General features: G+C 42.3%; 1 protein-coding gene across 1 annotated transcript; it reads left to right on the plus strand.

The window, feature by feature from the left end:
* Nucleotides 1-9,152: 9,152 nt before the first annotated feature.
* Nucleotides 9,153-23,499, plus strand: LOC116674954 (NACHT, LRR and PYD domains-containing protein 12-like). Its single transcript, XM_032507106.1, is given in 13 exon segments — nt 9,153-9,255; nt 9,817-10,017; nt 13,588-13,707; nt 15,201-15,377; nt 15,507-15,700; nt 15,853-16,848; nt 16,851-17,667; nt 18,778-18,954; nt 19,849-20,022; nt 20,649-20,822; nt 21,725-21,901; nt 22,244-22,417; nt 23,475-23,499. Coding segments are annotated over 12 exon segments (3,372 nt in total). The 5' UTR covers nt 9,153-9,255; nt 9,817-9,835; the 3' UTR covers nt 23,485-23,499.
* The last annotated feature ends 218 nt before the right edge of the window (nt 23,500-23,717 follow it).

Here is a 23,717-nt window from a genome sequence, read left to right on the forward strand (position 1 = left end):
TTCATGTTGTCCTCATGTTGTCCTCATGTTGCCCTCATGTTGTCTTCATGTTGTCCTCATGTTGTCCTCATGTTGCCCTCATGTTGTCTTCATGTTGTCCTCATGTTGTCCTCATGTTGTCCTCTGGGCAAATTGACCCGTTTTTCTATTTCAATGTTCTTTTCTTTCCTTCCTTCCTGTTTTCCTGCCTTCCATCTATTCTGCCTTCTTTCTTTCCTTCTTTCTTTCTTTCCTTCTTTCCGGCCACTTCTTTTCTGTGATGAGTGAGCTCTTTACTGATTGGATCAGGGAGCCAGACGTCAAGGTTTTGGGCTCTGTCCAAAATAGGGGGGTCAGGGTTTTGCTCCCCCAGGGAGATTTTATTCCCATATCCCTTTTTATTTTCACATTTCTTTAAGCCATTTATTCAATTCAATTTTATTTATATAACGCTAAATCACACCAACAGTTATCTCACACTGCGAGCAGGTCTAGGCTGAACTCTGATGTCTTTTTACAGAATTCCTAAACATCTGAACATCATTTGGGAAAAACAGGAACGTTGCTATTTGGAAACCTGATCCTGTAGAGCCTGCACCCTGTTTTATATTTAACTCTTCTCCAGCTGTTGTCTGATGGTACTTATTGTAGGAAGTTAACCTGAAACCTGTTTATTTTACACCATGCTAGAGTAGAGTTTACAGTAATAGAGCTTTTACTCCCCTGATGTGCATGTCGAGGGGAAAGGAGTCAGTAATGGATTACATTTCAGAGTAATCTGGCCCAGCCCTGATGAACATGTGTGTTTAGTTTTTACATTTAATGAGAGTTGAGTCTTGTAGTGAGTGTGGACCTCTTTCAGGAAGTGTGTGTCCTCCCACTTCTTCTCATTCTTTCCTCTCTTCTCTGGTATTCATCATGTGACTCATGCTCAGAGTCCTGAACCTAGACTCCTCCCCGGTGAGTTTATGGGGAGTCCTCTACTTCCATGTTGAAGTGTTCAGTGGAGCTGTATGAGCATCATCAGTATCTCTGATCCTTTTAAAACAGCCGGTGGTTTGATTCCTGCTCTGTAGTCGGGATCTCGTCCTCCCTCGCTCCCGGAGAGGCTCATTCACGCAGATAACAAGACTACGAGGTATGTTGGAAACAGGAGTATGTTGTAGGCAATAGACCAGTTGTCACTTAGTACTTTTCTTTAACCCTCATGTTGTCTTCATGTTGTCTTCATGTTGTCTTCATGTTGTCCTCATGTTGTCTTCATGTTGTCTTCATGTTGTCTTCATGTTGTCTTCATGTTGTCCTCATGTTGTCTTCATGTTGTCTTCATGTTGTCTTCATGTTGCCTTCATGTTGTCTTCATGTTTTCCTCATGTTGTCTTCATTGTTGTCTTCATGTTGTCCTCATGTTGTCCTTATGTTGTCCTCATGTTGTCTTCATGTTGTCCTCATGTTGTCTCCATGTTGTCTTCATGTTGCCTTCATGTTGTCTTCATTTTGTCCTCATGTTGCCCTCATGTTGTCTTCATGTTGTCCTCATGTTGTCCTCATGTTGTCTTCATGTTGTCTTCATGTTGTCCTCATGTTGCCTTCATGTTGTCCTCATTTTGCCCTCATGTTGCCTTCATGTTGTCTTCATGTTGTCCTCATGTTGTCTTCATGTTGTCCTCATGTTGTCCTCATGTTGTCCTCATGTTGTCTTCATGTTGTCCTTTCTGTTGTCCTCATGTTGTCTTCATGTTGTCTTCATGTTGTCCTCATGTTGTCCTCATGTTGTCTTCATGTTGTCTTCATGTTGTCCTCATGTTGTCCTCATGTTGTCTTCATGTTGTCCTCATGTTGTCTTCATGTTGTCTTCATGTTGTCTTCATGTTGTCCTCATGTTGTCCTCATGTTGTCCTCATGTTGTCTTCATGTTGTCCTCATGTTGTCTTCATGTTGTCCTCATGTTGTCCTCATGTTGTCCTCATGTTGTCTTCATGTTGTCCTCATGTTGTCTTCATGTTGTCTTCATGTTGCCTTCATGTTGTCTTCATGTTGTCCTCATGTTGCCCTCATGTTGTCTTCATGTTGTCCTCATGTTGTCCTCATGTTGTCTTCATGTTGTCTTCATGTTGTCCTCATGTTGCCTTCATGTTGTTCTCATTTTGCCCTCATGTTGCCCTCATGTTGTCTTCATGTTGTCCTCATGTTGTCTTCATGTTGTCCTCATGTTGTCCTCATGTTGTCCTAATGTTGTCTTCATGTTGTCTTTCTGTTGTCCTCATGTTGTCTTCATGTTGTCTTCATATTGTCCTCATGTTGTCCTCATGTTGTCTTCATGTTGTCTTCATGTTGTCCTCATGTTGTCCTCATGTTATCTTCATGTTGTCCTCATGTTTTCCTCATGTTGTCTTCATGTTGTCTTCATGTTGTCTTCATGTTGTCCTCATGTTGTCCTCATGTTGCCCTCATGTTGTCTTCATGTTGTCCTCATGTTGTCCTCATGTTGTCTTCATGTTGTCTTCATGTTGTCTTCATGTTGTCTTCATGTTGTCCTCATGTTGTCCTCATGTTGCCCTCATGTTGTCTTCATGTTGTCCTCATGTTGTCCTCATGTTGTCTTCATGTTGTCCTCATGTTGTCTTCATGTTGTCCTCATGTTGTCCTCATGTTGTCCTAATGTTGTCTTCATGTTGTCTTTCTGTTGTCCTCATGTTGTCTTCATGTTGTCTTCATATTGTCCTCATGTTGTCCTCATGTTGTCTTCATGTTGTCTTCATGTTGTCCTCATGTTGTCCTCATGTTATCTTCATGTTGTCCTCATGTTTTCCTCATGTTGTCTTCATGTTGTCTTCATGTTGTCTTCATGTTGTCCTCATGTTGTCCTCATGTTGCCCTCATGTTGTCTTCATGTTGTCCTCATGTTGTCCTCATGTTGTCTTCATGTTGTCTTCATGTTGTCTTCATGTTGTCCTCATGTTGCCCTCATGTTGTCTTCATGTTGTCCTCATGTTGTCCTCATGTTGTCCTCGGGGCAAATTGACCCGTTTTTCTATTTCAATGTTCTTTTCTTTCCTTCCTTCCTGTTTTCCTGCCTTCCATCTATTCTGCCTTTCTTTCTTTCCTTCTTTCTTTCTTCTTCTTTCCGGCCACTTCTTTTCTGTGATGAGTGAGCTCTTTACTGATTGGATCAGGGAGCCAGACGTCAAGGTTTTGGGCTCTGTCCAAAATAGGGGGGTCAGGGTTTTGCTCCCCCGGGAGATTTTATTCCCATATCCCTTTTTATTTTCACATTTCTTTAAGCCATTTATTCAATTCAATTTTATTTATATAACGCTAAATCACACCAACAGTTATCTCACACTGCGAGCAGGTCTAGGCTGAACTCTGATGTCTTTTTACAGAATTCCTAAACATCTGAACATCATTTGGGAAAAACAGGAACGTTGCTATTAGGAAACATGATACTGTAGAGCCTGCACCCTGTTTTTATATTTAACTCTTCTCCAGCTGTTGTCTGATGGTACTTATTGTAGGAAGTTAACCTGAAACCTGTTTATTTTACACCATGCTAGAGTAGAGTTGACAGTAATAGAGCTTTTACTCCCCTGATGTGCATGTCGAGGGGAAAGGACCCAGAGTTGAAGCTGTTTTAAAACCCTACAGGTTTTGGGACTTTAGGGGAAACATTCAGGGCTGGAGCCCCAGAAGCCGCCCCCCCCCCTGGTCCTGGTTTTAGTGTCCTTTTGGACAACGTCTCCCACTCCATGACACAGTGGTGACACACAGGAAGTGCTAGACACATTCCCCCATGATGCACCACAGAGCCCGACTCACAGGAAGTCTTTCCTGCTTGTGGCCATCAAACTCTTCAACTCCTATCAGGTTGATTATTTAAACTGTTGTATATACCTTAGTAACCTATTTTTACTGATTTATTATCTCTATTTTTACATAAATGTTGTTGCTATACAAGTTAGCTTAATGCCCATATTTTAACTTCCCATTTAAATACCTTTTTCTTATTTCTATTCTGCTTTATTTCCGTCTGGGAACAGAAAGAAAAACAGCAGCCAACATGAAGAAGAAGTTTTAAAGGTTTCTAAGTGAAATCAAAAGTTGAAAGATGGAACAAAAAAAGACGAATGTTTCCTTGCCCTCCTCTGCTGAGTGTGACGCGGGCAGCTGTGAAACGACAGGTGATTTACCACAGTTGGAGGTGTTGGATGAACTTCTAAGTTATATCTCAGAAGACCAGATGAATGCGGATGAGAAGTTTTCAGAGGAGGATTTGAGGGACGAGATGCAAAGTTTTCTCGACCTTGACATGCCCCTTGTCCAATCGATTGAATCACCAAGCAGCAGCAAAACTGTAGATCAACACTTACTTCCTTCAGCATCACTCTTGAAACTACCTCAAATTGGATTATCTTCTGTGACAGAGTTAAATCTGTCACAGAACATGTACGTGTCAGAACATGGCAGATCCACTTTAAACTTTCCAGCTCTCCGTGAGAGTCGGCCTGCGGTTAGTCAAAACTCTCTGCCTGTCTATTCTGACCCTGAACAGCCTTTAGATGTATCTACCAGAAGAACAAAAGACAGCAACGACAACGTTCCCCTTATATTGCAGCCTCAACTATGTCCAAAAACCTCTGAAATGAACGAGAGCTTCACAGGAGCAAATAGCTCACCACCAATGCCTTTCAAACACTCTCCTCAGCCATCTTTTAATGACCTTGAATATAATAAATATTTTTTCGGAGGCCCCTACTTCACAAAAAGACAGAAACTATGTGAGAAAGATTCCTTTAGTGTTGCTTCCACCAGTGATCTCCCTGACCATAATTCTTTTCAAACTTTTGGTTCAATCACAGAAACAGGAATGACAACACATGCAGAAGGTTCTGCATACATAGCCCCAAATCTAGTTGCCCCTGTAGTTATAGGGCCAGGACCCTCTCCCTTGTTTTCTGTCTGTACTAAAAGAACAGGAATGACAAAAAAAGCAGAAGGTTCTACATACATAGCCCCTACTTGCTCTCAGTCCAAAGGCCGAAATTTAGCTCCTCTATATCAATTACAAATACCCACAGTAATCCAGGAATCACCTGTCTTCACTGAGAGGAGCAGACCACAAGATGCAGGTCAGCTCTCGTCTGTGCAGTCTGACAGCGAACCAATAGGAGACAGAGATGCTCCGATGGAAATGGAGGCCCCTGTTACACCTATTCTCCTCCAAATCTCCCCCTCAGATCCTGGTTGGAGTAGAAGAGACTCCAGCTGCCTGCCTCGTTCTGCCAGCAGGCCTTCTCTGAGTCAAATAACCTCTGAAGAGACCAAGACCTTTACACAAGCTGAAAGCGTTCCTGACGTGCTGTTAAAAACCAGCTTTGAGGAGTTTACACCTGATATCACTGCTGAGACCGGTGAAAGCTACAGGTTCCAGTGCTCCGGGCCAGGCCTGTACCAGTGCAGTGTGACCGGCCTGGTGTTTCACATGGAGGGAGAAGGGGACGTGGTCTACAGGGTGGTCCCTTGGAACAGGAGGCTGCTGGCCCAGCATCACAAGAAGCCTGCAGGACCCCTGTTTGACATCAAATGTGTGGAGCAGTCGGTGTGTCAGCTTCATCTCCCACACTGTGAGATCCCCTCCACGGGGGGGCGGGATTTCTTGTCAGTTGCTCATGTGATGGATGAGGGCGTTGAGTTCCTCAGCCCTCAAAGGATAACAGACACTCATGTTATTATCAACATCACGGGGGTTTCTGGTTTCGGTAACGTCAAGGATGAAGATTCCCCACCTGACCCGGTCCGAGCGCTGGTCCTGCTGTTCTACAGGCCCCCCGCTGATCTTGATCCTAAATCCCTCCTCAATGTGCTGTTGCTGCCGAGGAACGTTGTTCTCCGGGATGTCCTGCGCATCCGGAAGAAGTTAGTTGGAGATGAGATCTACATAGAGACATCCCCACACTGTAAACTGCACCCACAGCAGGAATACACTCTGTCCACTCGTCCTGAAGACGACTCAGTTCTAGTCAAACCAACAGAAGCAGAGTTTGACTGTGACAACTATGACAACTTCTTCCCATCATTCCAGGTGAGATTAAAAACAATCCTCAAAGAAATTCAGCTGTTTTTGAGGGACACCAACAGCTTCCACAATGTCTGGGAAAGGGAGGTTACTCTTTCCCCCACTGGAGTAAGAAGGTCCTGTGGGCCAAGCGCTGGAAGTCTCCGTCCTGATGACATTTTGTTGGACATCCCGAGCAGTTTCATCTCAGAAAAACAGATGAATGCAGATGAGTTGTATTCAAAGGAGGATTTGAGGGACAAGATGCAAAGCCAAAGATTCTGCACTATTTCTTACTCCCCTCCTCCGTCTTTTAGAAGTTCCGTCCCCTTTCGGTTCCCCCATCTCCCTTGGATTAAATCATCAAGCCGCAGCAAAGGTACAAGTGAGGTGGGAGAGAAAAGAGGTCGAGTTATACCCACACCCTTTCGTATCTGCCTTCAATCATCACTCTTGGCACAAACTCAAGTAAATCTGTCACAGAACATGTACATGTCAGCACATGGCAGGTCCACCTTAAACTTTCCAGCTCTCCGTGAGAGTCGGCCTGCGGTTAGTCAAAACTCTCTGCCTGTCTATTCTGACCCTGAACAGCCTTTAGATTTATCTACCAGAAGAACAAAAGACAGCAACGACAACGTTCCCCTTATATTGCAGCCTCAACTATGTCAAAAAACCTCTGAAATGAACGAGAGCTTCAAAGGAGCAAATAGCTCACCACAAATGCCTTTCAAACACTCTCCTCAGCCATCTTTTAATGACCTTGAATATATTAAATATTTTGACCATAATTTTTTTCAAACTTCTGGTTCAATCACAGAAACAGGAATGACAAAACATGCGGAAGGTTCTACATACATAGCCCCAAATCTAGTTGCCCCTGTAGTTCAAATGCAAATACCCACTCCCTTGTTTTCTGTCTGTACTAAAAGAACAGACAGAGATGCTCCGATGGAAATGGAGGCCCCTGTTACAGCTGTGAACTGCTCAGTCACAAACACCCTGCCAGCCCCTTCTCTCCTCCAAACCTCCTCCTCAGATCCTGGTGGGAGTAGAAGAGACTCCAGCCGCCTGCCTCGTTCTGCCAGCATGCCTTCACTGAGTCAAATAACCTCTGAAGAGAACAAGACCTTTACACGAGCTGAAAGCGTTCCTGACATGCTGTTAAAAACCAGCTTTGAGGAGTTTACACCTGATATCACTGCTGATGAGACCGATGAAAGCTACAGGTTCCAGTGCTCCGGCCAGGCCTGTACCAGTGCAGTGTGACCGGCCTGGTGTTTCACATGGAGGGAGAAGGGGACGTGGTCTACAGGATTGTCCCTTGGAACAGGAGGCTGCTGGCCCAGCACCACAAGAAGCCTGCAGGACCCCGTTTGACATCAAATGTCTGCAGCAGTCGGTGTGTCAGCTTCATCTCCCACACTGTGAGATCCCCTCCACGGGGGCGGGATTTCTTGTCAGTTGCTCATGTGATGGATGAGGGCGTTGAGTTCCTCACCCTCATAGGATAACAGACACTCATGTTATTATCAACATCACGGGTTTTCTGGTTTCGGTAATGTCAAGGATGAAGATTCCCCACCTGACCCGGTCCGAGCGCTGGTCCTGCTGTTCTACAGGCCCCCAGCTGATCCTGATCCTAAATCCCTCCTCAATGTGCTGTTGCTGCCGAGGAACGTTGTTCTCCGGGATGTCCTGCGCATCCGGAAGAAGTTAGTTGGAGATGAGATCTACATAGAGACATCCCCACACTGTAAACTGCACCCACAGCAGGAATACACTCTGTCCACTCGTCCTGAAGACGACTCAGTTCTAGTCCAACCAATAAAAGCAGAGTTTGACTGTGACAACTATGACAACTTCTTCCCATCATTCCAGGTGAGATTAAAAACAATCCTCACAGAAATTCAGCTGTTTTTGAGGGACACCAACAGCTCCCACAGTGTCTGGGAAAGGGAGGTTACTCTTTCCCCCACTGGAGTAAGAAGGTCCTGTGGGCCGAGTGCTGGGAGTCTCCGTCCTGATGACAGGCTGTTGGACATCCGGAGCAGCTTCATCGATGGGATATCAGGACCTGTTCTCAAGAGTCTGCTGGACCAACTGTTGGAGAAAAAGGTGCTGGCTGATTCTGAGAGGGAGGCAGCGGACTCAGAGAAAAACACAAGAGACAAAGCTCGTTTTGTTGTGGACACAGTGAGGAAGAAAGGTGAAGCTGCTAGTTCAGAGATGATTGAGTTCCTCTGTGAGGTCGACCCGTTTCTCTGTGAACATCTGGGGTTGATCTGAAGCTAAATGAACAGTGATGCAGGACATGTTGACCTGGTAGTTTCACAGGGATCATCCTGTAACTCCCACAGAAGAGTTTCCAACAGTTACTGGGCTTTAACCTTCCTTGACAAAGTGAGAAAAGGAAAAAGTTCATAGCTCAGGCTGAGGTAGTTATGAGTAGTTGGTCTTGACTTGTCGGTTAAATAATTGTTAAAAAAGATGGTTTCTCTGATAAATATATGGGATCCTCATGATCACGTGAATCCATAAATTGTACGGACTTTTGAAAATGTTTGAACAATTAAATGTAAAACTTGTATTTCTTTTTCTGAAGCTAAATGAACAGCTGATGCATTCAGTTTGAGAGGATTTTCTGCTAGAGACCATGAACACAATCGCCCAGTTTCTTCATTAAAGTGAATTTGTATCTGATCAAATTTTAAATCATAAGAGCTAAATTTGTTTCTGTATTTAATGATCACTTCATAACAATGTTAATATCTGTATGCACCGACTACACATTTACACACATACACACAGACAAGCATACACACTCTCACACATTGCACACATCTGTACTTGTAGTTCAGACATTATTCATATTCCATAACCATAGTTACTCTGTTCTTTTAACACTAAAATACAATCCTTCTTCTGTCTATGCACCACCTTCTGTACTTGAAGATCACGTCGTACTTTTCTGCTTTTTTCTGCTTCTGGTTGGCCGCAAACTGCATTTTGTACTTTGTACTCTGCACAATGACAATAAAGTTGAATCTAATGAAGAAAAAAAAAAACACACAGAAAGACACACACAGCTGATTTCCAGTAAATGGTAGGGGGAGGAGGGGGGAGAAGCAGAGGAGCAGAGCAGGAAGAGGTGAGTCAGCTGAGACTCCACTCAGTGTGCAGAGAAGAGAGCAGGAGGAGGAAGCTGAAGCTGTGGCAGGGTGAGTGTTAATCAACATTTATTATTTTACCCTCAAAGTCTCTGAGCTGTAACCCAAGAAAACACATTCATGCCACGGAGGCTTTGCATGGTTTAGTTTAGCTTTAAAACGTTCAGATTAACACAGTTTTCTGTTTTTTGTACATTGTGGGGACCAGTGACAGGCTGCAGCCTGATGGGATCCACCCTTTCTAGAATTTTGTCCTTCCTGGGGACGAGTCATGTTGTGTCTCTTGGCGAACTATCAACACCAGTGTGGGGAACTGCATAGTTCATGACAAGAATTTTGTTAGATTGAAAAAATACACTAGAGTAGATTCTTTTAATATCCAAACTTTGACATCTTTACTGATGAACACATTACAAATAAACTCATTTTTAAAATAATAGCTGGTTTGTCAATAAATCGCCAATGACAACCACCAGACCTGCTGTACATAACTGCTTTTTACTGGATTTCATGATTTAAATAACAGGACGAAACTGAACCTCCTGCAGATTGAAACATAAAAAGTCTAAATAACATTCTCAGTTTCAGGCGTGTTGCTGTTGTTCCTCTCAGACTGACTCCAGATCAGAAGATGAGTGATTTGGAGGAAGAGGAGGACGGAGCAGAGTCTGTAGTATCAGGCTGTCAGTCTATGAAGAGTGACCGGTCCAGATTTGAACCTCCGACCTTCAGAAAAGAACCTGGACCCCCAGACACAAACCCTGGACCCTGGACCCGCAGATACAAACCCTGGATGAATGCTGAGATTAAAAAGTTAATTAATGACAAAAGAAAATCCTTTGCTACGGGAGACAAGGATACACTGAATAGGATCCACAAAGATCTTAAAAGGGAGATAAATAAAGAGAAATATCGGTATAAATGCGAAATAGGAAATTATTTGAAAGTGAATGATACGAAGAAAGTGTGGGAAGGAATGCGGTTAATAAGTGGATTTATGCAGGGAAAGGGAAGGTAAATAGTTTTCAGTTAAATGGCACAAGAATATGATAATAATCTAAATCCCTTGAATAATAGATTTGACAAAATAGACTTTTCTGATGAAAGACAAAGACTTAGGGAAATGATTGAGAGCAGAAAGGATGATGACTGTACCCTACAAACAACCAATCAGGAGGTAGATGGTATGTTTATGAGACTAAAAGCTACCAAAGCAGCAGGCCCAGACTGACTGTCTCCAAAAGTATTAAAAGGCTGTTCTTTTTTTCCAAGTATTTTTAATCACTTTTTCTCTCTTAAAAATCGTTGCCTGATTTATGGAAACAATCTTGCACTATACCAGTACCTAAAAACAAAGCCTGTGAGTGTATGAATGATCTAAGACCAGTGGCTTCAACCTCCATAGCCATGAAGGTATGTGAGAAAATCACGTTGAATAGTCCCGGCCAATTTGCTTATCAGAAAGGGATAGGGGCAGAGGATGCTATTGTCTGTAAATTGGACAGTGTCCATGCTCACCTAATGGGGGGGGGGGGGGGGGGGGTGAGAATTCTATACTATGATTTTAGCTCAAAGTTCAATACAATACAACCATACATCCTTGTAAATAAGGTTTTGAAGGTGAAGGTTCCAGGTGTTTTTATCTTGTTCATTTTAAATTTTTTAGAAAATTTCAATTTGTTAAGTCAAACTCAAAAGTTAAGTCAGACAATATTATGTCAAACACAGGGTCACCTCAGGGAACGGTTTTATCACCTTTTCTTTTTACCATTTACACGGCAGACTACCGTCCGCAGCAGGCGAGCTGTCAGGTTGTTAACTTTGCTGACGACACAGCGCTCATTGGGTTAATCAACAATGATGACTATAGTTGCTATCAAAATGAGATAAAATTCTTTGCTGATTACCGTGATATGCATTTCCTGGAACTCAACATTAAGAAAACTAAAGAATTAGTAATACATTACAGGGGAAATAAGATCACAGCTGAGGCAGTGGAAATCAAAGGTGTAGAAATAGAAAGAGTGAACACACACAAGTATTTGCCGTTGTTTTTAACGACAGGCTAACATGGTACAGTCATGTTGACTCATTGAGTAGTGAACACAGATGTGGTGAGAATGATTTTTATGCCAGTTATATGTAGTGTGTGGAGTTACATTGTGGTGGGGGGGGGTATGCTGGGGTAACTGAGAAGGCCCGGATTAATATAGTGACTAAAAGGGCTGGGAAAATGGTGGAAGAGTTAAATACAGTGGATCAGGTATATGACAATCATCTGGTAAAAATGACACAGAAAATAACGAGGGACCCGGTTCACCTTCTTCATGGTAATGGGACTGGTGGGGTTATGGAGCGTAGTGGCAGACTAAGACCTCCTGTGGTAGTCTGACTGGTAGGGTTATGGAGCGTAGTGGTAGACTAAGACCTCCTGTGGTAGTCTGACTGGTAGGGTTATGGAGCGTAGTGGTAGACTAAGACCTCCTGTGGTATCTGACTGGTAGGGGGTTATGGAGCGTAGTGGTAGACTAAGACCTCCTGTGGTATCTGACTGGTAGTGTTATGGAGCGTAGTGGTAGACTAATACCTCCTGTGGTAGTCTGACTGGTAGGGGGGTTATGGAGCGTAGTGGTAGACTAATCTGACTGCTTTAAAGAGTTTTTATAGAAAAAAAATTGCGCATATTACAAAAACAAATTTGTGTAGCTAACTATGAAAACACCGACTTGGCCATATCTCGGCCAAAATAAATGCTGTAAAGCCAAACTTTAGAATATTCTTTGGTATGACCCTTAAGGCTCTAAAACAAAGTTTGAAAATTGGCCACTGGAGGGCACTACAAATACAACAAGTTTATATCTCATGAACCGGTCATCCAAATTTACAAAATTTGATGGATACCATGTAGGCCCACTCCTGAGGTGGTCCTTATAGTGGGGTACTGATTGGTTCAAGTGGGCGTGGCCTATGGGCCAATGTCTGGATTAACCACTTCCACTAAAGTGAATTACTTGAAATTAACATGGTAGATGTACAGTGTGTAGCCGACCAGACCTACCAAATATTACACATGTTGACCAGTAGGTGGTGCTACAAATACAACAAGTTTATATCTCATGAACCACTCATCCAAATTTTACAAAATTTGATGGATACCATCTAGACCCACTCCTGAGTTGGGACTTACAGTGGGGTACTGATTGTTACAAGTGGGCGTGGCATATGGGTCAACGTTTAGATTAAGCAATTAAACTAAAGTGAATTACTTGAAATTAACAGGGTAGATGTATAACGGGTAGCTGACCTGACTTAACAAATAATACACATGTGGACCACTAGGTGGCGCTACAATGGCGTCAAACGTGTTGTTGCCTATAACTCCTACATTAGACATCAGACATTAAAAGTCTCCACGTCCACGTGTTCACTACATCAAGCTGAGTCACATGATATAGGCCACATCTATTTCTCATTAAATATCTTTCCACAATATTGCGACAAGTGCGAAACCAATTTTTTCAAACTCGTCCTAGGCCGTAAGACAGATCTGCAGGAAACCTGGTGTATAGCAGAATATTCTTTGGTATGACCCTATGAGGCTCTAAGAAAAAGTTGTATAAAGACTTTTGCTACGTTGGCGTGTGCGCATTTGACGACCAAGTAAAGTTTCTGTAGTAAGCTACCAAACACATTTCATATAATATCTCATCCAAACATTATGGTATCACTACACAACCTTAGGGCAGTGTTCAACATTCTCCCCAGATACTCTGATCCGAAATTTGGCAAAGATGGGCCATTAGGGGGCGCTATAATCAACATTTATTTGTTTAATTTCAACAGTCAATAAATTTACATGGGAAATTTGCAATTTGAATATCTCTGCCACAGTAAATGCTGTCAAAACCAAACCTGTAATGATTGTTTCGCCCACCGCCTGGAGGTTCTCTGCCAAATTTGGTGAAGACATGCCCTTAGGGGGCGCTCTAATCGACATAGAATATTTCCCCGGGTCGCTGGGGACGACTTGCGTGGGGAGGCTTGGACCACGTTGTTACTGCTTGCAGTTCTAAAACAAACTTGACTGACTTGACTTAAAAGTAAGAGAACTGATACCAACATGGAATCCCTTTTAATTATTGGCAGCAGTGTGTGTAGCGCTCCATAATTGTCTTTATTAAAGATAATATGAGGTGTTGAGTTTATCCTATGAGCCTTGGCATGGACGGCATGGAGTCCAGGCATCCATTCTCTTTGGGGGGGTCCCGTTTATTATAAAAAGTAGAAAAAGTATTTCACGTAAAAAGGTACTTCACCCAGTGCTGATGAATAAAGAGCTGTGGCGTGCTCACGGCATTAATAAAAACATGTTGGTGTTTGCAGAGTCCAGAACCAGAGAAGGAGAGCCGACTCTGGACTATCCATCTGTCAGTCTCTGAAGAGTGACCGGTCCAGATTTGAACCGCCGACATTCAGTAAAGAACCTGGACCCCCAGACACAAAGTAAGAGAACTGATACTATCTTTGTTGGAAGATAAATCTCCGTCCCAGTTTCAGGTCTTTTGCAGACTCCAACAGGTTTTCATCCAGAGTGGTCCTGTATTTGGCTGCATCCATCTTCCCCTCAATTTGAACCATCTTCCCTGTCCCTGCTGAAGAAAAGCAGGCCCAAACCATGATGCTGCCACCACCATGTTTGACAGTGGGGATGGTGTGTTGAGGGTGATGAGCTGTGTTGCTTTTACGCCAAACATATCGTTTTGCATTGTGGCCAAAAAGTTTGATTTTGGTTTCATCTGACCAGAGCACCTTCTTCCACATGTTTGGTGTGTCTCCCAGGTGGCTTGTGGCAAACTTTAGACGAGACTTTTATGGAGATCTTTGAGAAATGGCTTTCTTCTTGCCACTCTTCCATGAAGGCCAGATTTGTGCAGTGTACGACTGATTGTTGTCCTATGGACAGACTCTCCCACCTCAGCTGTAGTCTCTGCAGTTCATCCAGAGTGATCATGGCCCTTGGCTGCATCTCTGATCAGTCTTCTCCTTGTCTGAGCTGAAAGTTTACAGGGACGGCCAGGTTTTGGTAGATTTTCAGTGGTCTGATACTCCTTCCATTTCAAAATGATGGCTTGCACAGTGCTCCTTGGGATGTTTAAAGCTTGGGAAATCTTTTTGTATCCAAATCCGGCTTTAAACTTCTCCACAACAGTATTACGGACCTGCCTGGTGTGTTCCTTGGTCTTCATGATGCTCTCTGCACTTTCAACAGAACCCTGAGACTATCACAGAGCAGGTGCATTTCTACAGAGACTTGATCACACACAGGTGGATTCTATTTATCACCATCAGTCATTTAGGACAACATAGGATCATTCAGCGATCGTCACTGAACTTCTGGAGTGAGTTTGCTGCACTGAAAGTAAAGGGGCCGAATAATTTTGCACACACCACTTTTCAGTTTTTTATTTGCTAAAAAGGTTGAAAATATCCAATAGATTTTGTTCCACTTCACAATTGTGTCCCACTTGTTGGTAATTCTTCACAAAAAATAAAAAATGTATGTCTTGTTGTTTGAAGCCTGAAATGTGTCAAAAGGTTGAAAAGTTCAAGGGGGCCGAATACTTTCGCAAGTCACTGTACCTAACCACCAGTGACATGCTGCACAGTGCAATACTCCCCCTAGTGGCTGAAATAAAGAACTACATTACCCGAACTAAAAGGTGGATACAAACAGCTTCTACATGATTATTAAACTAACATCAATAAATACATGTTTGCAGAGTCCAGAACCAGAGACAGAGACCAGAGTCTGGACTATTAGGCTGTCAGTCTATGAAGAGTTACCGGCCGATGCCAGAACCTCCAGACCTCAGTACTGAACTACCACCAGACCTGCTTTACAAAACTCTCTTTCACTGGATTTCATGATTTAAACAACAGGAAAAAACTGAACCTCCTGCAGATTAAAACATAAAAAGTCTAAATAACATTCTCAGTTTCAGGCGTGTTGCTGTTGTTCCTCTCAGATTGACTTCAGATCAGAAGATGAGTGATTTGGAGGATGAGGAGGACGGAGCAGAGTCTGTAGTATCAGGCTGTCAGTCTATGAAGAGTGACCGGTCCAGATTTGAACCTCCGACCTTCAGTAAAGAACCTGGAACCTCAGACACAAAGTAAGAGAACTGATATTTACTCATTTATATGACTCCTGCAGGAAGTTAGCAGGAACAGTTACAATCCTTTTACTTTTCTCTGAGCTTTGAGGTTTTTTCAGGTCATTTTATAAAGAAATGTGTTGACAGAGGGAGGAAGAGGGGTGATGTTTGGGAGGAGGAGCAGCTGTCCTGCTGTGCATCGTATCAGGACTTCCTGCGGGATCCAGTCTCTACCAGCTTTGGACACTGGTTCTGCAGACCGTGTATCACCTCATACTGGGACCAGGCTGCTTCATCAGGAGACTCCTGCGGTCCCCAGTGGGGAGAAAGATCCAGAACAAGTAAGACTGTCCATCTGTCTCCTGATGTCTTCATGTCTGAAAACAGGAATATTCTTGTGTCCTCCGTTTTTATTCCTTTTTATTGTTATAATTGTTGTTTGGAGACTGAAAATAACACTATTAATATATATATGTTTTGTATTCCCTTACAGTGTACGCTGCTAAACATGAACATAAGATCAGAGTGAAGAGGACATATGAACGTGTGACTGAAGGAGCTGAACAAACAGGAAGTGGAACCTTCCTCAGCAGGATCTACACTGCAGTCTACATCACAGACAGACTGAGTGAGGAGGTTAATACCCAACATGAGGTTCTGCAGCTGGAGACATCTTCCAAGATGAAGACCCTCCATGACTCTCCAATCAAGTGCAGCGACATCTTTAAAGCCTCACCTGGCCAACAGGAACCCATCAGAGTCGTTATGATGATCGGCGTCGCTGGCGTTGGAAAAACCTTCTCAGTGCAGAAGTTCTGTCTGGACTGGGCCGAGGGGTTGGAGAACCAAGATGTCGATCTGGTGATTCCTCTTTCCTTCAGGGAGCTGAACCTGATCAAAGATGAGCAGTACAGTCTTCTGGAGCTGCTCCGTGTTTTCCATCCAACATTACAGAAGGTCCCAGCAGAGCAGCTCGCTGCCTCCAGACTTCTCTTCATCTTTGACGGCCTGGATGAAAGCAGACTTTCACTGGATTTCAACAACAATGAGGCTGTTCCTGATGTCACACACAAGTCCTCAGTCAACGTGCTGTTGACAAACCTCATCCAGGGGAAGCTGCTTCCCTCGGCTCTCGTCTGGATAACTTCCCGACCTGCAGCAGCCAATCAGATCCCTCCTGCGTGTGTTGACAGGATAACAGAAGTACGAGGCTTCACTGATGACCAGAAGGAGGAGTACTTCAAGAAGAGAGTCAGTGATGAAGAGCTGTCCAGCAGAATCATCTCCCACATCAAGACATCCAGGAGCCTCTACATCATGTGTCTGATCCCTGTCTTCTGCTGGATCACTGCTACAGTTCTGGACCACATGTTGACTACAGACCAAAGAGGAGAGCTGCCCGAGACCCTGACTGACATGTACGCACACTTCCTGTTGGTTCAGACAAAGAGGAAGAAGCAGAAGTATGCTGAGGGACATGAGACGAGTCCACAGAGCTGATGGAGGCTGACAGGAAAGTTCTTCTGAAGCTGGGGAGGCTGGCGTTTGAACAGCTGGAGAAAGGAAACATCATGTTCTACCAAGAAGACCTGGAGCGCTGTGGACTGGATGTCACAGAGGCCTCGCTGTACTCAGGAGTTTGCTCAGAGATCTTCAAAAGAGAGAGTGTGGTCTTCCAGAAAACAGTCTACTGCTTCATTCATCTGAGCGTTCAGGAGTTTCTGGCGGCAGTCTACCTGTTCCACTGTTACACCAACAGGAACACACAGATACTCACGGACTTCCTGGGAGAAGACTCGGCCTGTGACAACAGTGAACTGAATGATAGTAATGACAACAATTACCCATCCCTGGATGTCTTCCTGAATAGAGCAATGGAGAAATCCCTCAGTAGTAAGAGTGGCCACCTGGACCTTTGGGTCCGCTTCCTTCATGGCCTCTCTCTGGAGTCCAACCAGAGACTCTTAGGAGGCCTGCTGGGTCAGACAGACAACAGTCCAGAAATCATCCAGAGATCTATCAACAACCTAAAGGAGAAGAAAACCAAAATTTCTCCTGACAGAAGCATCAACATCTTCCACTGTCTGACGGAGATGAAGGACCACTCAGTCCATCAGGAGATCCAAGAGTTCCTGAAGTCAGAGAACAGATCAGGGAAGAAACTCTCTGAGATCCACTGCTCAGCTCTGGCCTACATGCTGCAGATGTCAGAGGAAGTTCTGGATGAGTTGGACCTGGAGAAGTACAACACATCAATGGAGGGAAAACAGAGACTGATTCCAGCTGTGAGGAACTGCAGAAAGGCTGTGTAAGTCTAGATTATCAACACAATAAATCAATGTAAAGCCGACGGCATCGGTTTTAGAGTAGAGATACCCACTTTACACATTTTAAAATTATAAATCATGCATGAAACACCACAAAAAATGGATTTTGATATTTTTTTTAAACTAATTTTGGTGATATTTGTGTTTCTACAAACATCTCTTGAACATCAGTAACAGTATTTTTTTATGTATGTATTTGACAGGGACAATGCTCAGCTCCTTAGAAGTACCATTATTAGCTATAAGCTAATTTTCAGCTGGAGTCCCTGGCCAGGAAACAGAGAATAACATAATATGGGAAATCTAACACAGTAGTAAATACAACAATCACAGTTACACTACAACAACAAACAACAAAACTGCTTTGAAAACAATTACCACAACATGAAGACAACGTCAACAATACAATTTCACAACAGTAAACACCACAACAATAATACCAACAACAAAATCACAGAGACCACTACAACAGGACTTCACTACATAAAGACTGGCTGTTTGGGTTAATGATTGATGGGAGCATTATTGGGCTGATTTCAGCCATGATTTCATTTTTAATTTAAAACCAGTAAAGTTGTTACGTTCTCTGATATCTTGGTGCTGAGCTCCAATACTTTATGGATCCAACAGAGAAGAATGATCTGCCTGATGTAGATCTGTGCGGTAGTGCACCGTGACCTCTGCTGGTCATCCTAGTTCTCGTTCCAGGTCCTGAACAGTGACACAAACTCATTCAATGGTGGAGCGTTCAAATCATTGATTACATTATAGACTCGGCTAACATCAGCGAGAAAAAAAACTGTCAAAGGGTACGAGATTATGTCTTTGGTTTATGTTACAATTATGATAACTAGGTGGCTTTTTGTCTAATGCCTTAAGAGATTATTCATAAAGAGTTTGCCGTGGAGCAAGTGTTTTTTTACAGTTTGTGATCCTTTATGATATGAGTGAAAAAAATCAATGACTGGATTAAAACCTTTTCTGCATGTAAAGGGGAGGTTATTCATAATGTATCTTTAGTTTCTTAAAACCTCAACATGCTAATTGGATTATAAATGGATCGTTATCTTCTTCATTTGTTCTTCATTCAGTTTGAAGACCTGCAGATTGTCAGAGATCAGCTGTGCTTCTGTGACCTCAGCTCTGAAGTCCAACCCCTCCCATCTAAGAGAGCTGGAAATGAGCAATAACATCAACCTGTATGATTCAGGAGTGGAGCAGCTGTGTGCTGGATTGGAGAGTCCAGACTGTAGACTGGAGACTCTGGGGTCAGTTCATCTTCCAGTGTAATTTATCAAATTTAAATCCATAACAGAAGTTTTACATTTCTATCAGTTCCCTTGTTTTTTGTTTTTGTCTGAGTACAAATCACCACAATTCTTTGTTAGTTTTCAGTTTGTGAGTCTGAGCAGGTGATGAAGATGACAGTGGTGATGAGGATAGCCTTAGTCAGGGTTTCAAATGAGAGCAGCAGAAGTGCTGTCCATGTTTCTCTCTTTACTTTCTTAATTTCTTATTATATAAAGTTGTATTTGTATATTTAAATTAGTCACTTTTCTTTAGTTCTAACCTAAGTCATACAGTTTACATTTTAAGAGTCAGAGAGATGAAATTAAAGTTACAAAAGTACATTGTTTCATGTAATAAATCATTAAAAGAAAGAAGAACTATTTACAGGTCCCTGTTTCTATCTTTACTGAGATTATTAAATTAAGATTAGTGTATTTACATTCGGTCAATTTCAATAGTTATCAGCAATTAGTTTTAATTCAGAGAGGAACAATGATTAATTAAACATTAACTTTATGTAAAAACAAGGACAGATGATTTCTACCAGGTTTTAATGCAGTTGTCATTTTCTGCCTGTAACCTCATTCCTATAATACACAGTTGACATTTTAGTTAGAGAAATGCAATTAAAGTCATAAAAATACCTTTTTTTCCTGTAATGAATTTATCTTTTAAAATATATGTTGAAAGAAAACAAAACATGATAACATTATTATCAGAACTGCGCTGCACATAGAACTATCAACTCATTTTAAACAATACTCATTTTAGGGGAAAGGTCATTGATTAGGACAAAGTAATGTTGAGCTACATCAACACATCTGATTGGATATTAAATGGATTGTTATCTTCTTCATTTATTTTTTATTCAGATTGAGGAACTGCACATTGTCAGAGGTCAGCTGTGCTGCTCTGGCCTCAGCTCTGAAGTCCAACCCCTCCCATCTGAGAGACCTGGACCTGAGCTACAACAACCTGAAGGATTCAGGGGTAGAGGAGCTGTGTGATGGACTGGAGAGTCCAGACTGTAGACTGGAGACTCTGAGGTCAGTTCATGTATTTTATTGTTGTCCAGTATAATTTATCAAATTTAAACCATAACAGAAGTTTCACATTTTTATCAGTTCCCTTGTTTTCTGTGTTTGTCCTAGTACAAATCACCACAACTATTTGTTAGTTTTAAGTTTGTGAGTCTGAGTTTGTCTCCAGATGTAGTCTGGACTCAAACTAGATCACTCTCATAAAACACTAAGATTAATTCTTCAATGTGCTGCAACATTAAATTAAAATTAAAATGGGTTTCACATGTTCATAATTAAAAACAATATAAGAGAATACAAGAAATTACATTTGTAGAAAATGTCATTTACAATGTTATGATTGCAACAAAAATGCACCAAACTATTTGAAATGTGTTTTCTCAACTTGTTCCTAAATTACACAGTTTACATTTTAAGAGTTAAAGAGATGCATAAGCCATAAAAAGACCTTTGGTTCATGTAATAAATCTATCTTTAAAAATATATTTAGAAAGAAAACAAAACATGATAACATTAATATCAGATCTGCCCTGCACATAGAACTAACAACTCATTTAAAGTAATGTTGAGCTACATCAACACATCTGATTGAATGATAAATGGCTCGTTATCTCTTCTATTATTTTTTTCAGATTGGAGAGATGCAGGTTGTCAGAGATCAGCTGTGCTGCACTGGTCTCAGCTCTGAGGTGTAACCCCTCCCATCTGAGAGAGCTTCACCTGAGCAACAACGACCTGAAGGATTCAGGAGTGGAGCAGCTGTGTGCTGGACTGGAGAGTCCAGACTGTAGACTGAAGACTCTGGGGTCAGTTCATGTATTTTGATGTTGTCCTGTGTAATTTGTCAAATTTAAATCCACAAAATCAGTTTGACATTTATCTTAGTTCCCTTGTTTTCACACACACACACACACACTTGCACATGCACACACACACACTCACGCACTCATTTGCGCAAACTCACAGACACACTGACTCGCAAACAAACACACTCACACACTCTCATACACACGCACACACACACACACACACACACACACAACACACACACATGCACACTCTCTAACTCCCGTGCACAAACACACACCCACATACACTCACAGAATCGCACGCCCACACACAAACTCTCACTCACTCAATCTCTCTCTCACACACACACACACACAGACACAAATAAACACTATGAAGGTTATTATGGTGCAAAATGTGAGAACGCGTAGATACGATGTGAAGACTTGTAGAATATGATTTGAGAGCTTGTAGAAAAAAATCTGTACTCGTATTTGTTTTTTTCACTTCAGTCACTTTTCCAGCACAACCACAACTCAGTGATTCCAACCTCTGGAATCTGTAGCTTCAACGTGTTCTCTCGCATCACACAGCAGCGAATCTGCTCATCCGGTTTTGCAACACTTCTTGCGATACATTTGGTGCAAAACTAATTTGTACCTGTGGACTTAGTCAGTGGAGCTCTGATTCAACAAGACAGGGGGGACAGCAGGGTTCTATCAGCAGATGAGGGACGACTCTGTCCACTTATTTATGTAGCATGAAAGCTAGCGTTAGCTAACTAGCAGCAAGGCCACTTATAAATACCTTTTAATTATCTCAACACTTTTAACAGTCCAACTGAAACACACTTATAAATGAATACATTTTCATTTAAGGCATGCACTATTGTTATCTTCTTTATTTATTCTTTATTCAGATTGGAGAGATGCAGTTTGTCAGAGATCAGTTGTGCTGCTCTGGCATCATTTCTGAAGTCCAACCCCTCCCATCTGAGAGAGCTGGACCTGAGCTTTAATAACAACCTGAAAGATTCAGGAGTGAAGGAGCTGTGTGCTGGACTGGAGAGTCGAGACTGTAGACTAGAGACTCTGAGGTCAGTTCATGTATTTTATTGTTGTCCAGTGTAATTTATCAAATTTAAATCCATAACAGAAGTTTTACATTTCTATCAGTTCCCTGGTTTTCTGTGTTTGTCTGAGTACAAACCCACAACTCTTTGTTAGTTTTCAGTTGGTGAGTCTGAGCAGTTTGTCTCCAGATGTAGTCTGGACTTAAACTTGATCACTGTCAGAAAACAATAAGATAAAAATGAATTTAAACAATACTCATTTTAGGGGAAAGGTCATTGATTAGGACAAAGTTATGTTGAGCTATATCAACACTTCTGATTGGATAGTAAATGGATTGTTATCTTCTTCATTTATTCTTCACTCAGGTTGCGGTACTGCGGCTTGTCAAAAATCAGCTGTGCTGCTCTGGCCTCAGCTCTGAAGTCCAACCCCTCCCATCTGAGAGACCTGGACCTGAGCTACAACAGCCTGAAGGATTCAGACGGGAAGCAGCTGTGTGATCTGATGAAGAGTCCAGACTGTAGACTGGAGACTCTGAGGTCAGTAGAGGGTTGGAGTCCATGCTGGTTTCAGCAGTATCAAACTAAACACAGTTAGTATTTGGGATGGAATGAACACAACTCACAATCAGATACGATTCACGACTTTAAGTTCACAAAAAAAAAATTCACGATTCTTTTTAATTAGTTGTCGACAAAATACTGAAAAGAATCTTTAGGTCTATAAACTGCAAAACAACAGATGTGTCCTCTTATCAAAAGTTCCCTTCAAAAATATAGTTTTTTTATAACAAATTAAATAGAAATGACTGAAGATTAAAGAGTGATATGTTTATTGCTGAGGCCATATGTCAGATTTAAATGATTTATTTAAAATGTAACACTGTTTACCAGTTATTTTCTGTTAAACATCAAAAAGAAGAACAACTAGATGGTAGAAGAGTATTTATTACAACAATAAATGCCACAACCTTATGATCTAGACTAGCATCCCGTCTCAGTTGTGTCTCCGACAGCAGCAGTGTCCACGTTGTCTCAAAGCTCAACTCGTCTCCTCGTGTCTTTAGCTGCACGCTGTTTGAATCCTTTCAGCGAAAAACACACGTTACACCGTTTAGCTGTCAGCATTTTAACTGTGTTGAAGCTTGTTTCTAGCTAACGGTGGGCTATGTTATGATTATGTGAGTTCTGTTTCCTGTTTTATTTTGATAATCTTGTTTTTATTTCTTGTCTTGTTTTACTTCCTGCCTTTAGTTTTCCCGCCCTTGTGATTGTCTGATGTGTTTCACCTGTTCCCAGCCCTTGTGTCTCCTGTCTCTTGTTACCTTGTTACCTTTTGTTTTCTAGTCTATTTCCACTGTGTATTCAGTGAAATGTGCAGATTTGACAGACTTGATCCCAAAGTCTCTGCAGGTCTGGGAGCTTCACTCCAACACGTTAACATGAGAGCTGAGAGGAAGCAGGCTGCTCTACACAGCCGCTCCACTTGGTGTCTGAACAGGACTGAAGTCTCTGCTGCTCTTTATACTGGATGTCTGACAGCTGATGGAGGGAGTCTCTGGAAACACTCATGTATCTCTTCTCTTCTTCTTATCAGATGGAGGTAGTCCTGATCAGTCAGAGGATCCGAGGAGGATGTGTTGCAGGATCAGCTCCTGAGTCCTGATGATCCAGAGAGGTTGAGCAGCAGCATCACCTCTAACTGGGCCGTGGTACTGGGAGGTAGAGCCGAAAGACTTGGGCTGTGTCTGAAATCGCGCACTCCCTTAGTGCACTTACAGAAGTACCCTCGTGCACTACGTACTATCTTGCATAGTGCGTAAATTTTGACAGAAGTGTT

Source organism: Etheostoma spectabile, unplaced genomic scaffold (assembly GCF_008692095.1).
Source record: "Etheostoma spectabile isolate EspeVRDwgs_2016 unplaced genomic scaffold, UIUC_Espe_1.0 scaffold00001317, whole genome shotgun sequence".
In the NCBI taxonomy this organism is placed as follows: domain Eukaryota; kingdom Metazoa; phylum Chordata; class Actinopteri; order Perciformes; family Percidae; genus Etheostoma; species Etheostoma spectabile.